At 43.8% G+C, this 23,051-nt stretch overlaps 1 protein-coding gene across 7 annotated transcripts in view; it reads left to right on the forward strand.

Annotated features, from left to right (window-relative positions):
* The first annotated feature begins 19,201 nt into the window (after positions 1 to 19,201).
* The window catches only part of GAB1 (GRB2 associated binding protein 1), a 101,029-nt gene continuing 97,179 nt past the window's right edge, over positions 19,202 to 23,051 (forward strand). The window contains exon 1 of one of the 7 annotated variants that reach the window (XM_069855296.1): positions 19,202 to 19,636. In XM_069855296.1, coding sequence (XP_069711397.1) covers positions 19,565 to 19,636 — 72 coding nt within the window. In that variant the 5' untranslated portion in view covers positions 19,202 to 19,564. The remainder of the gene's footprint in view (positions 19,637 to 23,051) is intronic. The other 6 variants (XM_069855301.1, XM_069855300.1, XM_069855295.1 and 3 more) reach the window with 6 other exon arrangements.

Below are 23,051 nucleotides of genomic sequence, written 5' to 3' on the forward strand. Positions count from 1 at the left end.
TAGGCAACAAACACTGTTTTTCAGCTCCACGCTCATTACTGGAACCAGACAGGCTTGCGTGTGCATGGAAAGAAATATAAAATAATCCTGTCCCAGAAAAGTCATTCCTTCCCCGTATGTGTGAATTCAGAAACCTATGACATGATTTATTGCTTCCTTAATGGAAATAAAAATTATCAAATACATTAATACAAACATTTCTTACAGGGAATAACATTAGCCATGCAGAATAACTGCAATGAATTATCAGCGATGAGCATGTTTAGCCTTTGGGAGCTACCTAAGCAAAACATGTTTTCATATGAACATATTGCCTCGGGTTCCCACCCTAAGTTTGGTTTCTATTGAAAGTGCAGATATATTTGATCAAAAATTTAGCAAAGCTACTTTCCCATATCAAAACCATATTCCTCTCTATTAACCACATTCCCATCTGCTTTTTATTCTGTCCTTGGTTTTGTTCTGTCCCATAAAGCTTTGGCTTGCTTTATATAATTTTACAGGATTGTGTGTGAAGGAGTTTCTACTCATTGTTGTTGTTCTTATTATTGGTATTGTTGTTAGGGACACCTTTGCAGAGAATGGGAATGCCGAGCAGAGGGAAAGGGGTGGGAAGCAAATGGCAAAGTAGTTGCTTGCTTTACAACTCTTCCTGCAGAAGAATCTGTACAGTCTCTTCCCATCTCTTATCAAGTAATAGGAGTCAAAAAGTTTATCATACTCCAAGGAGATGCCTCATGCAAAGCATTGTTGCAAGCTACTGCTCTACGTTTTGTCTGATGCAAAAGTCGCTGAACCTTCACCTTTCTTCTGTGACTTCTTATAGCAAAGCATTCATGTGTAAACAGGTGATGAGAGAAGTGGAAAGATGCTGGGAAAAGAAAACTGCAGCTGACAGTTTTATGATCACTTTGCAGAATTTCAGGTTGCTTGACTGTAAAAGAACTATTATTACTATTAAAGCATTTTCCACTGATATTTTTCTTTGCAACAGTAATGTTTGTTGATGCCATCATTTGCTCTCATGCACAGAAAAGTCAGGAACTCAACATAGTTTCTCTGGGATCTCCTACACCCTTTTCTGCTTATCAGGACATGCAGGAGTGCAGCGATGCACAGGGCAGGCCTGGGGCCACTCTGAGTAAATGCAGCTGGGCTTCAAACCAGCACAGAGGGGCAGAGATAGTTTTCTGCTCCCGTTTCCAAGTTACATGGGGAGACCGTCTGTTATATTCCAGTAGATTTACATGGGGAATATGCCTAAAAAGCTCATGCAAAGCTTACCACTATGCAAGTTTTGAAGTGAGACGCACGTAATGTGAGCAGCAGAGAAATGTCAGGCTTTAGAAGAGATTGCTACTTTTTCAATTGTGTGTTTTAAACACATATAATCAACAAAATTCCTAAATGTATTGCTGCTAGTAAGGTCTCTAGTGCAGATGATCTGAGATAGTCTCAAATATCTTCTACCAGGATCACTTGCTATAATAATTACTTTGTATTGTTGTACTAAGCAGGAATTTCTTTGTTAGAAGGGCTTGAAAAAGTCTCTTCCCCTCCCAGTAAATAAGCTCTTCCAGATGGTAACAGGAGAAGAAAGGGACTCAAAAGCCCTGAGACACTGGCTAGTACATCTCAGGAAGAAACAAGACAGCATTATTTTTTTCAATTCCAATACTGGTCTAAAAAAAAAACTCAGGATAGAAAATTACACTCCAAGCATTAAATGATAAGGCTATTCAAGCTAGGTTTAAATTCAGTTGAAGGACCACGCCAGAAATTGTTATAGTGCTTGTCAAAAGAAATAGTCATGATCATTTAGACAAAATAATTGCCTTTGACCTTTCCTTTCCTAGTGAATAGTCTTCCTTCTGAAGAAAGCACACTTCCTAATGGTGGCAGTTCTCCAAAATGGTATAGAAGTGCTTATTCATTAATGACGAGAAGTGATTATAGTTGGAAAATTCATATTAGGTTGGATTTTTGCTATTTTAAGTCAATTCCAAAACCCCAGTCCTGATTTCTTTCACATAAAACAACCACTGACTTGAATGAGAAAAAAGCCAAACCATCTTAGCAGATGCTCACAGGCACAGCACTTAGGGCTTTAACTGTGTTCAGGGCAGGTGCATTAACAGGTATGTTCCGTCATTCTGGCCTCCCAGCCGCGGGATCAGTCGGAGCATGATGTGGCACCTGTGCAGCTCTGAGTGCACAACACAGCCTTGTCCTCACACAGATTTGGGATGACATCAAGCTGTGCTATGGGAGCTGGGTAATGAAAACCACTGCATGCACAGACAACCTGCATGGTGTTAGCAAGCCAAATACAGTTATATAATGTTGTTCTCACTTGTTGCTGTCATTCTGTTTGTTATCGAAGCCTCAACTGCCCTGGTTTTAAGACATACAAATATCAAGAGAGGACATATCTGGCCAGTGTAGCTTGGACCTTGACATATCGTTAAATGTAGTAGAGTTAAAAGGTGAAATATATGTAATTTGCACAGCAAGAACCAAATGCTACTTTAGTCCAACAGATTCCCGTGCCTAGAAGCCTGGTCACATCCCTAATTAGGGCATCACTGAGCTACCTGCAGTTTGAATGACAGTGGTCTCAATATTGAGCCTAAACAGCATCAGTGTAACGCAAGGTAAAATTTTGCCTATGGGTGGAGGCAGCTTCTTCAGTGGAAGCCAGGTCAGATGGCTGTTCCTAGATCTGCTCCATCCTCACTGCAAGTGGAAGGAGTAGCTAGATGCAAGTGATGATGCAACTGAATCCTCCTTTTGCCCTGGAAATCTTGGCTACTGGATGTTCCTGCATTTCTGTCACGTTTTGTTCACTCAAAGCTCAGAGTATATCTTGCAGCTTCCTAGAGCTGATTCCTCAGAAAGATGTTTCTCCTCTGGCATTTTCCTCAAATGTGAAACTTCACTTATGAAGCCCTCTGCCAACAGGGGTTTCCACTGTGTATAAATGTATTGCCAGTGAGCACACCAAAGTCTGCACCATCAGTGCTAATAAGGGTATTAATTTTTAAGTCTTCTGCTACTGGAAAAAGTGCCAGGTTAACTGTGATAATTTTTTGTATGGAGGGAGCTAGAGGGTGTTATCATCCACTCTGCCAATATGTAATTCATTCATCCAAATCAAAGATATCCTTTCTTGGAAAGAAAAAGAAGAGTCAATGCAACTTGAAGTCAGTACGAAACTTACTCTATAAGCACTCTGAAACATACCATGGTAGAGTGACTTATTATGTGGCATGAGATACAGCTTACTGCTAGCTTTAGAGAAAGATTATAGCTAACAAGATAATCTGGAGCTGCACTTCAGATCTGACTTACTAGTTGGGAAGATTAGTGATGACATATATCTGAGTCTGTCATGATACTAAATCAAAAGCTATTATGGTATGGTTAAGGCTCATGGTACTAGGATAACATGGGATCAGTGGGATTCAAAGGACATGTGAGAGGCTGTCTGCCTTTCCTTCCTGTTCTCATTGGATTTGCTGAATTGATGCTGGGAAACTTCACTTTACAGTGAAAGCTGTGGCGCAAAGCTGCCCTGGGGCACCTCCATCTCCCCACAGCCTCTGCAGAAGACAGCTCTGTGTCACAGGCCAGCATCTTCTTTCATCAACTTGACTCCTAGGTCCTACATGCCACAGTGGACCCCAGTGTGCGGAGCATTCAGCGGGACAGAGGGAAAAGTCATGAAATCTGGATGCAAAGGCAGCATGACCTCTATTCCCTCTGCGTGAGTAGAGAGGCCGTGTGGTTACTACTGCCTTACTTCTGTACAGAAGAATCTATCAATGATAAAACACAACGCAGAACAATGCATAAAGCCACTGTTGTTAGTACTGACATGCTGCAATAGTACTAACAATTGTTTCAGTATCACTTGGTATTATGCACATTTATGATTTGACTAACCTATGGTTTATCCCCCATCACCAAGAAAACATCATTACAGGGGTATATTCCTCTCCTCCCATCAGATGCACTGCTGCATCAGCCATAGCAGGTCTTGATGTCTGTAACAATATGCCCACAAAGGCTTTGCAAACCTTTGTTAATTGTTTTAGTGTGTGAGAAAAACACAAATAAAGAGTATCGATTATTTCAGTCTTCTAAGCTCATTATATCTGTGGATACTGAAAATGCTTTTAAGCTCAGGAGATTACATAGGGCAAAGCTGCTTTTCTAATGCACTGGAAGATCATGGGAATATTGTTATGAATATACTCACCTATGCACCTTGGTGGTGTTCCATACAATTGCAATGACTTATAACTCAAAGTGGTATTTGCTTTATTGGACCTCTTAGAAAGCTGCTGGCATTCTAAACTGTGTTCTTTTGCCTAAGTTATGCTTCTAATTCCTGTTACAGACGAGCTTTCCTGAAGTAAGAGGTCTGCCTTGTTTGATGATGGCTTATGAAAACCACCAGCATAAGGAGTCGGGCTGTAATAGTATCATATGTATGCGTAGCCCTGCACTCTGCAGAAAGGCATGCTGAACTATTTAGTGTTTATCAGTTCCCTATCTATGGGTAAGCTAGGCAAGTTGCTCTTCTTATCTTACCAAGCCCATGTTTCTGGAGCTGAAGGTCACAAATTCCAAAAAGCAAGATCACAACATAGTGCGAGCCTGTGTTTGTGTCTGTGGCCTCTTACCAATGGCATCTCATGTTTAAACTGAATTCCTGTCAGCGTATATATGCTGCCTTGAAGTGAAGAACATCTCTACCTCACAGAGAAAAAGATATATACAATGACTAAAGAATTATAGGGTTGCCTGCTGCTTCCCAGTTCCTGTGCTTTCCACCTTTTCTGTGCCAGTTACATCATAGCAAGCGAGAAAGGTCCATTATCAACTGTCATATATGACATTTATTATGGACTGCAGCTGTTGACAGTTATGCAACTGGGATGAAACGCACCCCCATAAAAAGCACTAGGATGAGGCCTGTGCCACCACACCGAGTCTGTCTAAATCCTCAAAATAACCTCAGGTAGAGCATGCAGCAACTAGGAGTCTAAGAGGATGACTGATCCAAGACATTGCAGTTATGTTCTTTAATATTTTTAATGTATGATCCATCTACTCCAAGCAATTTCACTTCCCCATCTCTAGTGCTGCCTAGGCACTTTGACTAGGAAACAGCAAACACAGCACGTTTCTCATTTTGCTGTTTTCCTCAGAGAAACTTAAGAAACTGCATTTTTAAAATGCTGAGTTACAGCTTATTTAGACCAAATACTAACTTTGCACCTTGACACGGTCTCTTATTTAAATTTATTCTTTGGCTTTATGCAGTTTTGAACATGCCACGCACTTTCCTCCCTCAGTTTAGTGCAATGCAAAATCATTTAAATTCCCACCAGCTTCAGCAACTTGCAGGGCATTTCTTTTTATATGCTGAGATTTTGGCAAGGGCTTTGTGGGAACAGCAGTACAGATGTATGGTTGCGTAAGAGCAGATTTATAGTCGCACATGAACTCTTTAGTGTTTTAACCTCATAATCCTAATGTCTCCTTGCATTTGGGCTTTTCACAGTGCGTTAAGCAGAATAAATACGTTTATTTGTAAGCGCATCTCTTTGAGTTGCTTTTGCAAATACAAAGCTGGCACAAGTTATCATCTGCCACGAGTACAGCTGGGCCTGCGTACATGCTGTTTGTTAAACACATATTCAGTGCCCCAGCCCTGCAAGGCACAGCGTGCTCCCCTAAAATAGCTCACCTTATACCAGGTCGAAGTCTGCCTGTCTAGAGAAGTGTGACAGAGCAGTGTGTATCTGGGTGCTAGAGTAAATCTTTCATTAGGTTTGGAAAGGTCAAACACTAGATTCAGTAACAGTCTTAAAGTCAACTAAGCTGACTGGTAGCACTAGGTCTTATTTACATGTTGGCTGAGGTTTTTCCCAAAACATTGCTATTCTGAGCATTTCAGAATCAGAGGCCACTTTGTTATTGATTACTGTTTGCACGCCTGTAGCAACAAGGAGCGACTCTCTACTGAGCTGGACAAACACAAGCAGTGTGAGAGCAGACAAAGGAAAACTTGGCAGCTGCTTATAGCAAGAGGCTGATCTGGATGCAAAACAGGCATAGTTTTATAGCATATTTTCTCTCTACTAGATCTCTGTAACACCATAACGAGCACCGCTGTCATACTAAATTCCTGCTGGGAGTCAGAAAGGAGTTGAAGCAGAAGAGCCTCAGACACGCTTCCCCGATCCTGTGTCTGCCAGGAGTGCAAGTCCCCAGACTCTGCTCCACTGCACTTTATCCTAACACCCCTCCTGTCTCCCTGGGAGGAAAGAAATTGGCTTTAATGCCTGAGAAGTCCTGGAGTTAAAGCTCCACATAAGGCAGAAAGACACTCACTGCATCAACAAATTTACTATCCAAGGCAAAAAAAACCCCAAGGGCAATACAGACACTGCACCCTCCTTCAGCTTACAGCTCTATCTAATTTCCCCTATGCTTACTTTTCTTTTTTGGATTTTACCTCGTCTTTGCTTGACTAATAACATTATCCACCTGTCCTGTAGCAAATACATCTTCCTTACGTGCCTGCAGTGTGGTTTTGTGAGTGGTATATCTAGGTTGCTACAGAACAAACTTACAGTAAAATCATTATTGCCCATTAATATCAATAGACTCTTAAATCAGTTAAATCAGTTTCTTTCATGCTTCTATGCTCTGTTTTTATTACATATTTAAGTCACTGTGTTCTTATTGAGATTACAGGATGTTGCAACTGATGGAAACAAGCCATTGCAGCAACTTTGACCTTACTAGTCAGGAATATTTTGCATTTCATAAACCTGTTTTATGGGAGCCTGTAATTATACATTTGTAAGAAAATATGAATTCTCTAAAGTTTTTACACTTTTCAATTTTCAGCCAAGAAATTTTAGTGTAGAAGATAGATTATTTTCAAGGGGAAGAAATGTGCTATATTGAACCAAGATACAGTGTTACGCTGGAAGAGATTAACTGTATACACAGAACAGAACAACCTCTTCTCGCAAGTGAAACCTTTATTGAACAAACTGTGATAGTGAAAATCTTGCCATTTTCCTGTAAATAGCCTGATTCCTCCACAAAGATGGAGATGTATAATTACTGACAGACATGAAAATGAACAAGGTCATAAAATACAGCTGAGGTTATGATATTTCTCACCTTATCATTCAAAGTGATTTCAATTCACTTTTAAACTTTGGTTAGGTCCTAGATAGGTCTTTACCAAACCTGCACATGTGCGTAACAAATTAGACTTTAACTTATTAGCACTGTTACCCTATTTGCCTTTGTTCAATTAGGTGCGTTGAGCACTTCTCAAATGGGATTAAGCAGCTCTTTTTTTGCTACTGTAAACTCACAAATGGCTGTGCTGGGAAGAGAAAAAAGGAACCATTGCACGTAAGGAGGCACCATCGTCCTGCAGCACACCAAGAAGGGACTCTGCCAGTGTTGGGAAAGTCACATCAATGCTGATCACTTCCTGGAAGAGTCTTGGTACTGCAGAGCAAAAGTTGCGGGCTCACTGCCAAAAATGAAGAGAAACAAACAAACAAACAAACAGGAGAATTCTCGTATTCTCTTGAAGTTTGTAGTGGTCCAAAAGTTTGAAGTCTTGAAGGGTTATTTTGTGTTCCCTGCCCTCTCCCACTACTCAAGCTGTTTGCAGAAAGAAGTCTAACTTCCTATCTTTTTGATCACAATGCTTGATTATTTCTAACTTGCTGTCTGTGGAAAGCCAAGGATTAGTGCAGCATTTAGAGCTGCAAACTCAGGTCTTCCTGCTGTGTGACTGAGATATTACGTACTAGATGACTGTGGTATTATGTACTTTTAGTAACAGACACATTATACTCAGGGAAAGGCTCACAACAGGTTAAACACGAGGGGCAGGACAGCTTTCAGAGAGCAAGCTGACTGTACCCAGATATTTGATTGGGACAACAGGATGGCAACAGATTGGTCATCACCCTTCATCTTTGTACGCCTGGCTCCAGCCCCAGTGACTCTTTCTTTCAGTTCCACTGTCCCCCTGCCCCCAGCAGCTCACACCACCTTCTTCCCACAGCAAGAAGTTGTGTGAAGAAGAGTGAAACTTCCCTCTTCCTCTCCAGAAGGGAGTGAGCTGAGGTGCTGCATTTATTTCACACCCTCGACAAGGCAGAGCCTCTTGACAGGGCTGTGAGCACCCTGTCACACACCCTTCTCCAACACTCAGTGCTGGAATCCTGTAGCTAATCAAGTAAGCAACAGTTTTACTTCTTACCCTGCTGCATGACCTCAACTTCGTGGACAAGGTGATGGCTTGATCAGTGAATGGGGGGGGGGGTTGTTTTCCTCAGCCTCTCCCTTGGGTTTCAGTCCCTTCAATGAGGTGGGAAAAGTTCTTAGCCAGGGAAGAGAGATGAAGTCCCTTCTCATACACAGCAATCACAGAACTTGGTGATCATCCAGTTCCAAGACCCCTACCACTAGGTCAGGTTGCTCAAAGCCTCATCCAGCTTGGCCTCGAACACCTCCAGGGATGAGACATCCATAACTTCTCCTGGCAAATTGTTCCAGTGCCTCACCACCCTTAGAGTAGAAAATTTCTTCCTATTACCTAATCTAAATTTCCCCTCTTTCAATATTTCTCAGCCTCCTGAATCTTCCCATTGAGCCTTCCCAGCTACCCATCCTCCTCTGGCCACGCAGTCTAGCTTTCCTACTAAACCAGAGGTTGTTCTTTCTGAGGATGAAGACAGCCTAAGTAATTTTTGTCCTTACCTGTGTGAAGGCAAAACTTGTGTTTCCCTATGTTACTGAAAAGCCTTGTGCTGACTCTGTAGAGAAAATACACACATTACAAATACTGAGAAGGAAATTAGCAAATTAACACATTAGAAATGTTAAGAAGCAATAAGCATAATAGTGAGGATTTTTTTCAGCAATGCACTCACTGAAGAAAAGAAAACAGTCCGTGTTTTGCCACGCAACCGGATACGTTGTGAATTTTGTTGTGAAGTGAACCACTGGGCTGAGAGCAACGCTGGTCTTAGATCTTGATGTTCAGTACAACATACTGCATACGGGGTTGTGGGCGAGATGTTCTCCTTTTGGAGAAGCTAATGTGTCAAAAAGACCTATTTCTTCTGTCTCTCTTTCTTCCTAAAGTATGAGGCAGCAGCACATTGGAGGAAATGTTGTGATTAAGCCAAATAAGTAATTCAGTAATGTCAAGCCACATTATCTGCTTTTATTTGTTGGCTGCCTCTGCTAGCAGTGTAGAACCTGGCACAGAAAGGGCTGACTTGCTGTGAACCTGGCTAAAATCACTGGCTACCCACAGGCCAGTCTTGAGCTGCTGGTTTGCACTATTTTAAACAAGTCTCAGCAGCCTCCCAGCTCTTCCCCCATGCTGAGGAGGGGAGTTAACCACAGATTGCCCCATGTTTTTCTGTTTGCATCCTTCTCTCTTCTCTCCATGAGCATGGAACACTGATTTCTTCCCCATAAAAAGGAAACACCCCCAATACACCCAGCTCCCAGAGGAGCAGCAGTGCCCAGAAGAAGATTTCAAGCAATCTGAAAACACTGGGAAGAAGAAACATTAATGAAATCAACAATATTTTTAAAGAGAATTCCAGTAGGTGCTGCCCTTAAAAACAAGCAAACAAACAGATAACTGCTAATCATTACTACAAAAATTATAATTTGAATTCCTTTTTAACATCCAAACTTTAAAACTTTTAATTTTTCCTCAGGAAAAAAACCACTACGGGAACATTTCATCAAATATTCAGTGCACGTGATGAAAGACCAATGGCCCTATGATAAACCTCGTCTGAGTGCCTTCTTCCTATAGTATCTGCATAATCTACTGAATGGCAGGAATGCCTCTGCCTGCTTGTCTGCCTGCAACAATTGCTGTTCTGGAACAGATTTCAGCATGCAGCAAAGCAAGTGACCAATTCAATATTATGCCATTATAGCTACACCATAAAAATGAATCTAGAAAAAAATAAATAATTCATTCCTGAAATACCAAATCCTTTACTAAAGGCTTACATTTCAAAACCCACAAAGAGCTGCCTGCCCATGAATGCTGACAGTAGACATGGACAGCTTACAAATGAGTAGAAGATTGATACTCTAGAAAAAAAAATGATGACAGTAGACTCTTTAAAATGTGGTGTAATAGTCTCCAGTAGAGGGAGACAAATCAACAAGCAGAAAATATTTATTCTGGGGTCAAAGGTAGCACTTTTCACCTGATCGTGAGTTTCCTGTGTTTTTGCAAACTGTGGCTTGCTAGTGCATTTTTCATGGTGATTATTCATGTAGCAATATTGGAATTTTATGGCTGATCAAGCAACCAAAAGTTTTGTTATATTTCTTACCACCTTAGAGGACCCGAGGACAAGGTGATGGTCTCACCAGTAAGCTGGGATGTTACCATCAAGGAGGCAGTGGGAGGTGGACGAACAGAGATAGGGAAGGATATACGGCAATTTTCCGGAAACTTATTTTTTTGTTTTTAAATACAAGCAGAACAGTCTATCTATTCACCTGCAATTTAGAAATATTCTTCCCATGCTTTGATTTTTTTTGTTTAAATTAAAATATTTGTTTGTGCCTGGAAGAAGCAAGAGATGTGTGGCATTTGTTACATGACTAAGGATCTGTAGATGGGACAAAGTCTCTGAACACTCTGGCTCCACTGAGAAATGTCAAAAAGGCATCATCTCGTGGCAAGGAGAGGAAGGAAAGAATTTATACCATGCTAACTTCCACTGAGATCTTCAGATTTCATGTGAATAGCGCACTGTTGGCAAGAATGAGTCTATACCTGTCTCAGACTTTTCTCTCCACTGTCCCTAACTCTGATTGTCTCGCAGAAGTACTGGAAATAATACAAGAGAAAAAGAACTACCTCCCTAAACTGTAAACTTGATCACTGACACTACTTGTAATATCATATGCAGTTGTCCCTTTTTTCCCCTTTTTTCTGGACCTGGCCTGAGATATCCTAAAAAAAGCAGCTGGGACTCTGCTGTCCTCCTGCTGTCCTCCTGCTGTCCTGTCTATCTTACATGTTTTTACGTTGTCTCAGACACTGGGTGACCTTGATGCCAGGTGTTTCTCTCTTCCTGACGGTGGCACTGCGTGTTCTCTAACCTGCCAGCTCCATGCTGATTTTTTTTCTTTCTGGTTTGAGGAGTACAGATACATTTGGAAGATGTAACTGAAGCTCAGGCAATATCTTCTGTTCCACTCATTTAGCTGAGACAGTCTGCTTTACTCCGCTACAGTGCACTCCTGATGAGATAATAATTCTTGCCAGAAAAGATCAGGTTGAGCCTGAAAGAATTCAGATCTATAAAAAAGATTCTTTTGATGCAGTCAGAGAGCAGTATGAAAACTCTTAAATAAAACAAAATAAAATACTGAAAAAAATCCATGTTCTCCTGCTGGGACAGGCAGAAAAGAAATACACCTTCCTGCTTCTTATTTCAGGGTTCTTAAATGCTATAGTAATCTTAGATATTATGGTAGAGACTGATAAAATTATAATGATGGTAGAAACACATTTAAATCTCCTTAGCTTCAGGCTCTGGAAGTTTCAAGTCCAAAGCACTAAAGGTTTTATAAATAAATACAGAAAGACTGCATCTGCCCTGCGTGCTCTGCCTGGACAAGACTTTTCTGGCTTCAGTGCAAAGTGTTTGACTCTGTCTCTCAGACCTTTTAAACTAACCTGTAAATCCATTAGACCTCCTATCCCTGCTATCAGTATGGGCTGAGGATTTTCAAAAGTCTCAGATCCACTCAATTGAAATAAAAGAATAAAATTCCATTCAGGACCAGCATTCACCTCTGAGAATATGATTGCTTTTCTCACTCAGATGCTAAGGTTTCATCTCACCTAACTTCATATGTCATGAGCATGGCTGCCTACCCCTGAACTAGTTGTCTAGACTCTTGTTTATTGCCAATGGAGATAAACAAGCATTTCAAGAACACAACTCACCTAATCAATTTAGGCATCTGCCTTGGGAAGAGATTAAATATGTCCTAGTTGCCTATATTTTCCTATAAAGGAATATGCAAACCAACACCTTGTAGGTGACTACAGTGAGGTGAATCCTAGCCTAGATGACTTGTACTCCTAGGTGGCTTAATGTAGTAGGACTTCCCTTTGGCTGAGGCTGCAGGCAAGCGTCAGGACTATCTCTGGAAGTGCCCTTGCTCCAGCAGAACATATTAGTGTTATGGAAGGCTTGTGTTTCTTATTCTTCCAGTAAAAGACAAGCAAATGTGGCTGTCTGAAGAGGCACTGTTTAGAATGAAGGCTAAGTATTTCTGATGAGGCATCCTGAAACCTGCAGAGTAGATAATTTGTAGCGGTGCTAATTTCTCTGCAAAGCACCAGGTGCCAAAGGATGTGAGTTTGGGCCCTAATGTCTCACTCCGCAGTCTGAGCACATGTTAGAAATCGTCATTCAGACATTTTTCCCTCTATCTTTAGATACTTCTAGGTAGTATTTTGATTCCCTGCTTTATTTTCAAAATACCAGTTTGAAGGAATTCCTTAAGTATGGAGATTCAAGCAAAGAGAGGTAAGAAAAAGCAGGATATCTAGTTGACGTAACTTATTTTTGTACTTGCTTTGTAAGCTGAATTACTGAAATTGTTGTACTGCAGGAAAAAGCTCTCTAACCAAAATATACTCTGATACAAGCTTGCTTTTTTTTATGCTGTAACAGAAACCACCAGCCTGCAATGTCCCCATATGTGCTACCTCTTAGCCTTTATGTGCTCCCCTGGTATTCTACATTGCAGTAAATCTATCCTTTTGGATGTGTTCAATATATCTTGTGTTTTTGGAGGACTCAACCAAGCAGTTTGGGTGATGCTTTCTTGGCATTGGAGCATTGGCATTTCTTTGCATTTCTTAGCATTGGAGTATCAGTCTTTTATGTGATCATGCATCATTTTTTTTCCTGAAAACATGGTCACGTCTGTTGTAACTGTCATTTCTATTACCAGACCAAACCAAATGTGTCTGAACTATTAAGTTTCCATTGTGCTGAACTTGAAAAATGCTTCCTCTGATAGAAAAAGTCCACACATTTTCAGTACATGAGGATAGGTGCAAAGGTATTGCCCTTATGGAGGGAAAATCTTGCTGATTAACTTTTGAACAGCATAGACCTAAGGAAGTTTACGCATGGTTGGCCAACCAGCCAGCCTGCTCCTTCTTCTTTGCCTAGTCTAGAAAGAAAAGGGAAATTCCCTTGCACAAAGTAAGGTAGTCAACTGATCCCCTGGCAAAAAAACAGAGGACAAACATTTACCAGTGAATTTCCATTCCAGAAGTGGAAAGGAGAGTTTTCCACAAAAGTCACAAAGGAACTGAAAACTGGTCCTTTTTTTTTGTTCAAGTCCTGCAGTATTCCCTTGCCTTTATTTGCCTACATCAATATTAAAAGGAATAATAGGAAAAAAACCCCAAAGAGGTAGCTTAAGAACCAGTAAACAACCCTGAAGTGTGTGGACATACAGTCATCTCATTTGATTATATCTGGTTTGTATAAACCCTCTCAACCTCTTTTTCAAATAATCTAAATAACTACAGTCGAAAAGAAACAGTAGATAACATCATCCACAAACTGACCAAAATAACTCTGTAGATTAAATTTACTTGAGAATAATAATGATATCAAAAGAGAAAATATCTGAGGTGAAAACAGATGTCTAAATGCATGTGTCTTCAAGCTTAAAGGAGCCTGTCCTTTTGCGCTGATAGGTTTTCATACTGTAAGTAGAATACCATATGTATTCTGTAAGTCAGGAGCTGTAGTCAGCAGTGTCTTATTATACCAGTCCAGAATATCTAAGCTATTTGCATGAGAAATTAGCATCATTTATATTTTTAAAACCAAACCCATATGAATTTAATCTCCTCTTGTATCAGCTCCTGTTTCCTTTGTCAAGGCAGCTTGGCAGGCAAACCAGAGGCAAATGGATTTCCACATGACCTAATTTATCTGGTGAGATATATAAATAGTCTACTCCAAAATTTTGGAGAACCCATTTAGAACACTTTGGAACACACTTGTGAAAGAATGCAAGGTCAATGGAGGAATCAAGGCGTTTTGCATGTGCTTGTGGAAGGAAGGTGGTAACTGAGATGGAACCACCGTCAGAGGAGCCTGAACTTCAGATCAGTGAGCTGGAAGGTGGCACAAGCACCATCACTGTGCACGTAGTCATCACATTGGAGGGTATGGTGTCACCTTGACAGTCTAAGTGCATTTTAGTGAGTGCTTTTTGCTCTGTGTAGTTGGCCATGGTATGCAACCACGAGATGGGTACTGTTTAGGGAGGCGATAGATATGAGGGATTCAAAAATGGCAACACATGCAACGGTGCAGTAGGTGGACCTGAAGCAAGGGAACCTGTTTGAAAAAAGAGTTGGCAATTCCCCACAAACAATGACAGTTTGCAAAGCAAAAGAGCAAGATTCATACTAGAGAGTGCAATGAGACCTCTGCAGCTTTTAGGCTATCGCTGATAAACTGGCAAGGCAAAGAAAATTCTTTTTCCTCTTGGACTGGCCTTGTACAGAAACACAAAAGACCTCCACAGTGCAATTAATCGAGCTCAAAGAACCTTTATCCTCTGGGCTTCCTGAGTAGCAGCACGCTTGTACAGAAATAACCTGTGGGGAAAAAGTGTGGAGAGAGGGTGGTCATCTCCTAATGTAGGGGTACAGCAATCCCACAAGCAGAGAACTCCCAGGGGGTATTCAGTACTTCCAAACACAAGCCGTATTGCAGGGGAATTTAAAACCTGAGCATGCTTAATGTTGTTTAAACTTTCAGAACAAAATCATAGCAGGCAAACTAGCTGAAACATTCATTCTTGACAGAGGTCTTGCGACTTTTATATTAATTTCAGGAAATTATGCCCTAGCCTAATTTAACTGGATGAAAGGATTTTTCCACATGGTGAAACTGGCTGGTGTATTTATTCCAGTTGTGCCCACTAACCTCTCTTCACAGACAGTTTTACAGCTGTAAATATGCAGATGTTAAGAGTGAGAACTAAATCTTGTGCTATTTATGCATTTCATTAGGGCTCTAAATTGCTTTGGTTTCTGCTAATACAGGGTATCTAAATTGTAAACTGTAGAGCGTTGCTGGTTATGCATAGAAATCCATAGCATTAAAATTCTCGGGTTTGCTCGCTGTTCACTTACTTGGGAAGAGGGGTACAGCCACAGGCAGCCCTCTGTTGAGGTGATTAGTAAAAGCACTGGTGGAACTATGAATGGGTAATTCAAACAGCTGAGAGCAGAAAAGGAAATCTACCACCATGATGAGAAAGGGAGCAGTCCGTCAGACAACATCTTACGTGGTCATTTGGAAATCTTTCTTTACTACATTATATTCTCATAAAGTCAACAATCTAATAGAACATTTTTATGTCCACTATTGGGGCTGGTGATTAGGCTCAACAACTAGGTATGGTCTAAATGGCAGTTTTTATTGCTTATTATATATTGCTGTTCTTTGCGTCATCTCCTTTTCCCCAACCTATGATTTATCATTATATGGCAGGGATGGAACCCAAACATAGAATTTGTCTCTGGATAGCTATTTTCAAAAAAAATGAATTGACAAACAAATATATGACAAATATAGGAAAACTAACGCAGGACTCTGGGGTAACACTGGTTTCAGTGTGCTTTAAATTACAAATGTAATGTTTTGAAATTTGACCTCGGGGACAATTTTGTGCCTTTAGACTAGATAACTTCTTTGGTTTGTGCCTCCATAGAGCCTACTTAAGCCAAAAGACTTTGGCGTTCTTTGATTAGCCCTCAAGAAATGGGTTAATTAATGGAATTTAGATGAACCATTGGATTATGCTACAACACTCTAATGCCAATGGCATTTTTAGTAAATTCACACTGACGCTACATATTTTTGCTCTGATGATACTGAATTGTCTCCAAGTTTCTAAAGGAAACTGGAAAATGTTGTGGTCTTATCTGACACTTGGATAATCTCAAATATTGAGATTCTTGAACAATGGCATTTGAGGTTTAAACAAAAGAGTTGTACTAAAACCCACCTTGAAATCTAAGCCTAACATCACAATTTGAGTTCATGCTTACCAACTGCATACTTCAAATCACTTTTTAACTCTTTGCAGTAGCCTCACTGAGGCTGCTGAAATTATGATGTGCTGAGGAGTAGATGAGGATGATCTGGATGCTGGGATTTGTGCACTTTTAGCAGTGATAAAAGGCAACATTCACTGGTTTTCTATTTTTGAAATGTTTTGTCAACACATTTTGTTCTTTGATGATCTTTCTTTTAGTCCTTAATAGTACTTTACCTGTCATAATGCTTCAAGAATTAATGAAAAAAGTTTTATGGTGAAATTGATGCACTGACTCTAATGCCTCTAAGCTTTCACCTTCACTTTTCCTGCTATTTGCGAACATGCCCCTGTTAAAACACTACAACAGCTGCTTTGTAATTTTTTTATTGGAATATACCTGGGTGAATCACAGCAATGCAGCGCTCCCTTCAACACCTGCACACTAGGGGGACTATTTCTCTGCAGTGGAAGAGCACTGATGCTAACCACCACGACAGTGGTTTCACGCCAGGGGTCTGCAGTTAAGTTATATGTATATATTATATATGTATATGCATATGTACACATATATAATATATGCAATATATACATACATAATATATGCAATAGATAGATATCTATATATGTATATAATATTTATTTGGAGATATTTTCTGGCATAATGGAAGAGACGGAGAGCTCCAGCAGCAAACATGTTGAAGGAGCTTGGTCTTTCCCTTTCAATTGGATGTTGTTTAGGACTGTCCATCTCCTTTTTTTTTTTTTTTCCCTTGTTTGTTTTTTTGGGGGACAAGGCAGACCAGAAAGCCCTGCCCCAAGGGGGCTCACCACCCATCCCTCAGCCAGGAAGAAAAGAGGGGGTGAGAAAAGGCACCTGACGGTGAGGACATCCCAGGTACCAGCAGCAGTGTCCCAGCTGAGGGACATACTGGGTACCAGTGGTGGTGTCCAAGCTGAGGGACTGAGCACTATCAGCAGTGTCACAGCTGAGGGACATCTCATGTGCCAGCAGTGATGTCCCAGCTGGGAGACATTGTGGGTACTAGCAGTGGTGTCCCAGCTGAGGAACATCCCATGGAAGTGCTACTGAGTCCAGCCTCACAGCCCACCAGCATGCTGCTTAATTGTATCAGAAATGCCACAGGTCCATAAGCAGGCACGTGAAACTTGATTATTATTTATTAATTTGGTGGGTTTTCAGTAGGGTGCAGTGCTGTGGAGCAGAGGGGTTCAGGGTGAGGTCTGCAGCAGTGGGTGGGCCCACCCTGGTGTGTGCTGGTGGTTCCAAGGGAAATGAATCCATCCCAGCAGTTCCAGAGCGGCCCCTCATGGCATCTTCTTACGCAGGAGTAGGAAGAACCAGGGTGGTCATTGCCAAAGTAGCTTTGGGAAGGACCACCTGGCATTTCGCCTTGTGGCCAGCAGATTGTGGGAAGTGATTCTGCCCCTCTACTTCACTCTTGTGAGACACCACCTGGAGTACTGTGTCCAGTTCTGGAATTCCCAACATAAGAAGGATGTGGAACTGTTGGAATGGGTCTGGAGGAGGACTACAAAGATGATCAGAGGAATGGAGCACTTCTGCTATGGGGACAGGCCAAGAGCGTTGGGGTTGTTCAGCCTGGAGAACAGGCTGAGACCTTAGAGCAGCTTCCAGTGCCTGAAGGGGCTACAGGAAAGCTGGGGAGGGACTGTTTACAAGGACATGGAGTGATAGGATGAGGGGGGATGGCTTTAAATTGGAGGGGGGGAAGATTTAGATTAGACATAGGGAAAAATTTCTTTGTGATGAAGTTGATGAGGCCCTGGCACAGGTTGCCCAGGGAAGCTGTGGCTGCCCCATCCCTGGAGGTGTTCAAGGCCAGGTTGGATGGGGCCTTGGGCAGCCTGATCCAGTGGGAGGTGTCCCTGCCCATGGCGGGGGGGTTGGAACTGGATGGGCTTTAAGTTCTCTTCCACCCCAAACCATTCCACAATTCTATCACTTCACCTTGCTGTGCTAACACACCAACTCTTCAATGTCATTCTTTTTTGACACCTCCCACCGGATCATGTTGGTTAAAGGCCCATCCAACCTCTCCTCGAGCACCTCTAGGGATGAGGCAGCCACAGCTTCCCTGGGCAACCTCTGCCAGCGCCTCACCGCCCTCAGCGTGGAGAAACCCCCCTTATGTCTACAGAACCATAGAAATCATAGAATCATGGAATAACCAGGTTGGAAAAGACCCACCGGATCATAGAGTCCAACCGTTCCTATCAAACACTAAACCATGCCCCTCAGCACCTCGTCCACCTGTGCCTTAAACACCTCCAGGGAAGGCGAATCAACCACCTCCCTGGGCAGCCTGTTCCAGTGCCCAATGACCCTTTCTGTGAAGAATTTTTTCCTAATGTTCGGCCTGAACCTCCCCTGGCGGAGCTTGAGGCCATTCCCTCTTGTCCTGTCCCCTGTCACTTGGGAGAAGAGCCTAGCTCTCTCCTCTCCACAACCTCCTTTCAGGTAGTTGTAGAGAGCAATGAGGTCTCCCCTCAGCCTCCTCTTCTCCAGGCTAAACACCCCCAGCTCTCTCAGCCGTTCCCCATAAGGCCTGTTCTCCAGCCCCCTCGGCAGCCCCGTCCCCGACAGCCCCACCCGCCCCTCGGGTCGCTCTCCATCCCTCTCCCCCCGCCCTTCCCACCCCCGACGGCCGCGCCGCCGCAGTCCCCGCCGACTACAGCTCCCAGGATCCCTTTGGGAGCCTCCGTTCCCTCCCCTCCCCTCTCCCCTCCCGGCCCTTGTTGTTTGAAAAAGGAGTTTCGGGGGGAGCCGCCGCCGCGGCTGGGGAGAAAAGTGGGTTGGTGGCGTTGGGAAGCGGGGGACGATGCCGGGATAAGCCCTCCCCACGCTCGCCGGGAGGGAAAGAACCTGTTCCCAGCCGCGGGGCGAGCCCCAGCCGCGGCCGCTCCGCTCCGATTCCCGGAGGAGAAAGGAGGCAGGAGCGCCGTGCGGGATCATCCCTCCCTCCTCCCGGTGCAAAGGGGAGGAGGAAAAAGGAAGGAGCGATCCCGGCCAGGGTCCCGAGGCGGGGCGGCGGCTGGATCCTGCCCTGGGACCGAAGTTGGAGCGGGGCGGCGGCTGCTGCTGCCCCCGTCGTGTCTCTCGCTGCCGATGTGCGTGTGACCCGCTCGGAGGAGGACAAAAAAAACCCCAAACAAACAAAAATCAAAACCAAAAAAAAAGGGGGGGGGGCAACCTCAGCCCCGCTGGTTTGTTGCTGCGCTTTGACCCCGCTGCCCCGTCCCCTGCGAGGCCGGAGCGGAGCGGCCGGAGGAAGGAGAAGGCTCAGGCTCAGGCTCGCCCCGGCGGGCAGGCGGCCCGGCCATGAGCGGCGGGGAGGTGGTGTGCTCGGGCTGGCTCCGAAAGTCCCCCCCGGAGAAGAAGCTGAAACGCTACGTGAGTGCCCTCCCCTCCCCGCTTCCCCGCTCCTCTCCTGCTGGGGCTCCCCTTCTTCTTCCCCCGTTTCTCCCCCGCCGCGCTCCCCTTCTCCCCGCTTCTCCCCCTGCCGTGCTCCCCTCCTTCCTTCCCCACTTTTCTCCTGTTGGGGCTCCCCTTCTTCCTTCCCTGCTTCTCCCCCACCGTGCTCCCCTTCCTTCCTTCTCCGCCTCTCTCCCAACGAGGCTCCTTGCTCCCCTTCTTCTTCCCTCGCTTCTCTCCCACCGTGCTCCCCTCCGTCCTTCCCCGTTTCTGTCCTGTTGGGGCTCCCCTTTCCCCGCTTCGTGCTCCCCTCCTTCTTTCTCTGCTTCTACCCTGTTGGGGCTCCCCTCCTTCTTTCCCCGTTTCTCCCCCACCGTGCTCCCCTTCTTCCTTCCCCGCTTTTCTCCTGTTGGGACTCTCCTTATTTCCCCGCTTCTCTCTTGTTGGGGCTCCCCTTCTTCTTTCTCTGCTTCTCCCCTATTGGGGCTCCCCTTCTTTTTTCTCCCCTATTGGGGCTCCCCTTCTTTTTTCTCCCCTATTGGGGCTCCCCTTCTTTTTTCTCCCCTATTGGGGCTCCCCTTCTTTTTTTCTCCCCTATTGGGGCTCCCCTTCTTTTTTTCTCCCCTATTGGGGCTCCCCTTCTTTTTTTCTCCCCTATTGGGGCTCCCCTTCTTTTTTTCTCCCCTATTGGGGCTCCCCTTCTTTTTTTCTCCCCTATTGGGGCTCCCCTTCTTTTTTTCTCCCCTATTGGGGCTCCCCTTCTTTTTTTCTCCCCTATTGGGGCTCCCCTTCTTTTTTTCTCCCCTATTGGGGCTCCCCTTCTTTTTTTCTCCCCTATTGGGGCTCCCCTTCTTTTTTCTCCCCTATTGGGGCTCCCCTCCTTCCTTCCTTCCCTGTTTCTCTCCTAATCGGGGCCCCCCTGTCCCCTCCTCTCTCCTGTTGGGTCTCCCCTTCTTCTTTTCCCACTTCCCTCCTGTTGGGGCTCCCCTCCTTCCTTCCTTCCCCAGTCCCTCCCGCTGCCGTCGCCTCCCCGTTTCTGCCGGGATGCCCCGCGGCTCTTCCCCGACTCTTTTGTTTTCCCGTTTGTTTGTTTTTTTTGGTCCCCCCCCTTAAAAGAAAAAAAGTGGGGGGGAGGAGGGGGTGTAGCTGAGCGGTCAGATGTTTCTGCTTTGCTTTTATCGCTTTCCCGAGCGAGTCGGGAAGAGGGGCGGAGTTCTTATTTTTTTTCCGTCTTCCCTTTGGATCCGGGCTCGGTGTCTCTGGATTTTTAAATGTAAACACTCTCCGTCCCGGTGCCGCTGCCCTGGGGGAGAGCCAGGGGATTCGAAGCTGTGGGCTGGGAGCCGGGGATGCCCCTTCCAGCTGGGATGGGGGAGGGCTTTGCTCTTGAGAACGGAGCCCTTTCCACTGGCTGGAAGGGGCGGGTGGTGGAGGGTGTTGCAAGAAAAAGTGCTCTTTTTTTTTTTATTTAATTTTTTATTTTTTTTTATTGCGACTTTGGAAGTTGTAGCCGAGGAGGAGCGGTGGGAGCAGAGGCTGTAGCGGAGCTGGCGCTGGAGTTCACGGGGAAAATGGAGCGCGTTTGCTGAGAGGGCAGATTTCGTGACAGGGCAGCGGAGACGCTGTCAAGTCACGTAGGAGGGATGGGTGATGCCAGGAGTCATCCCTGCTCGGCCCTTTCCCATTGGCACCCGGGTTGCTTCGCGGCATCTTGCGTAGTTGGTACAAATATTGGGCCTTTTATTTATTTTCTTAATCTTTATTTAGCCAGTCAGGTGATATTTAAATAAAAATGGCCTTTGCAGTTATCAATGTTGTGTTTTGGTGTTGGTTTTTTTGAAGGCACTAAACCTTCAGTTTCACTTGAGAATCATGGAACTGTTTGAGTTGGAAGGGACCTTAAAGGTTGTAGAATTGTTTGAGTTGGAAGGGACCTTAAAGATCGTAGAATTGTTTGAGTTGGAAAGGACCTTAAAGATCATCTAGTTCCACCCCCTCTGCCCTGGGCAGGGACACCTCCCACCAGACCAGGCTGCCCCAGGCCCCATCCAACCTGGCCTTGAACTCACCCATGGATGGGGCAGCCACGGCTTCCTTGGGCAACCTGTGTCAGGGCCTCATCACCCTCACCACGAAGAAATTTTTCCCTATGTCTAATCTAAATCTTCCCCACCTCCAATTTAAAGCCATTCCCCCTCGTCCTATCACTACAAGCCTTTGTAGACAGTCCCTCCCCAGCTTTCTTGCAGCCCCTTTATGTTCTGGAAGGTCGCTATCCATGAAAGTGGGTATTAATGTGACCATGTTATTTTCATCTGTTAGCGATTAACAACCGCTCTTTAAAAACTGTTGTCGTTATGGTCAGTTTTTTAAATGCCAGGAAATTGTGAAATGAGACTCTCTTTAAATTAAAAAATATTTGGGATAGCCCCTTCTCCGGTTCCCAATGGTAAAAATTCTGTTTATGCAAGGGACACAGGATCAGACTTGCAAAGGGAATGTCCTGCTGGGTCATGGCAGGGCTGAGCTTCCCTGCTGGATTGAACACGGGCTGTATTTTTGGCCCATCCTCAATCTGTATGTGTATATTGACAGGATGTGTAGGAATTAAGAGCGATATTAATGTTTTCAAAGTTTGAATAAATTTCCCTCTCAAGCTCTAAATATATACAGTTATCCTGTCTGTTGATGGGATAGAGTTACAAGCAAGGGTTTGCCCTTCTAAAATGATACTATGAATCAGTCCTTAAATACACTTATTTTTTCTCCATTTAACTGCCCTTTCATGCATATTTATAGCTCCACTTCCATACTGGCATAATATCAGAACCTTTGAGAGGAAAACTAATTACAGTGTTAGTCAAGTGATTCCCTATCCTAAAGAATCAATTTCTTAATTTTCACCTGAAAGGAGGATATGCTTTTTTGAGGAGGCAGAGTATCAGAATGATATTACTGCAGGTTTATATGAGCACAACTTGGTTTTGGCATCTGCATGCATCGTAGGCCGTAAGGTCATAAGTTTAAATCTTGCACATTGTCTTAGTTGCTTGTATAAAAGAAAGGTACCGTTTAAAGAACTTTAAATCCCTCCTGCTTGTCTGCAGTGCTTGATCAGTTGTAGGCTAAAGGTTCACGCTCACTTCAAAGACCTAAAAGTGACCTTGACATCGTGATTGCCGTCTTCGAGCAAACAAAAAGTTGACGTACTTAAGACGATGAACTTTAACTGAGTGCACTGATTGAAGTGTTGGCGTATGCTCTCTGTAATTCTACGCTTAGGAGAAGGCACAGAAGAGCTGTACTTCTCAAATCTGTATTTTATACTGGTGATGTTTCAAGAGGCTGTACCAGACGAAAAGATGGGAAAGTGATTTCAATAGGAAACTGCTTT

This window comes from Phaenicophaeus curvirostris, chromosome 4, assembly GCF_032191515.1.
Source record: "Phaenicophaeus curvirostris isolate KB17595 chromosome 4, BPBGC_Pcur_1.0, whole genome shotgun sequence".
NCBI classification, from domain to species: Eukaryota; Metazoa; Chordata; class Aves; order Cuculiformes; family Cuculidae; genus Phaenicophaeus; species Phaenicophaeus curvirostris.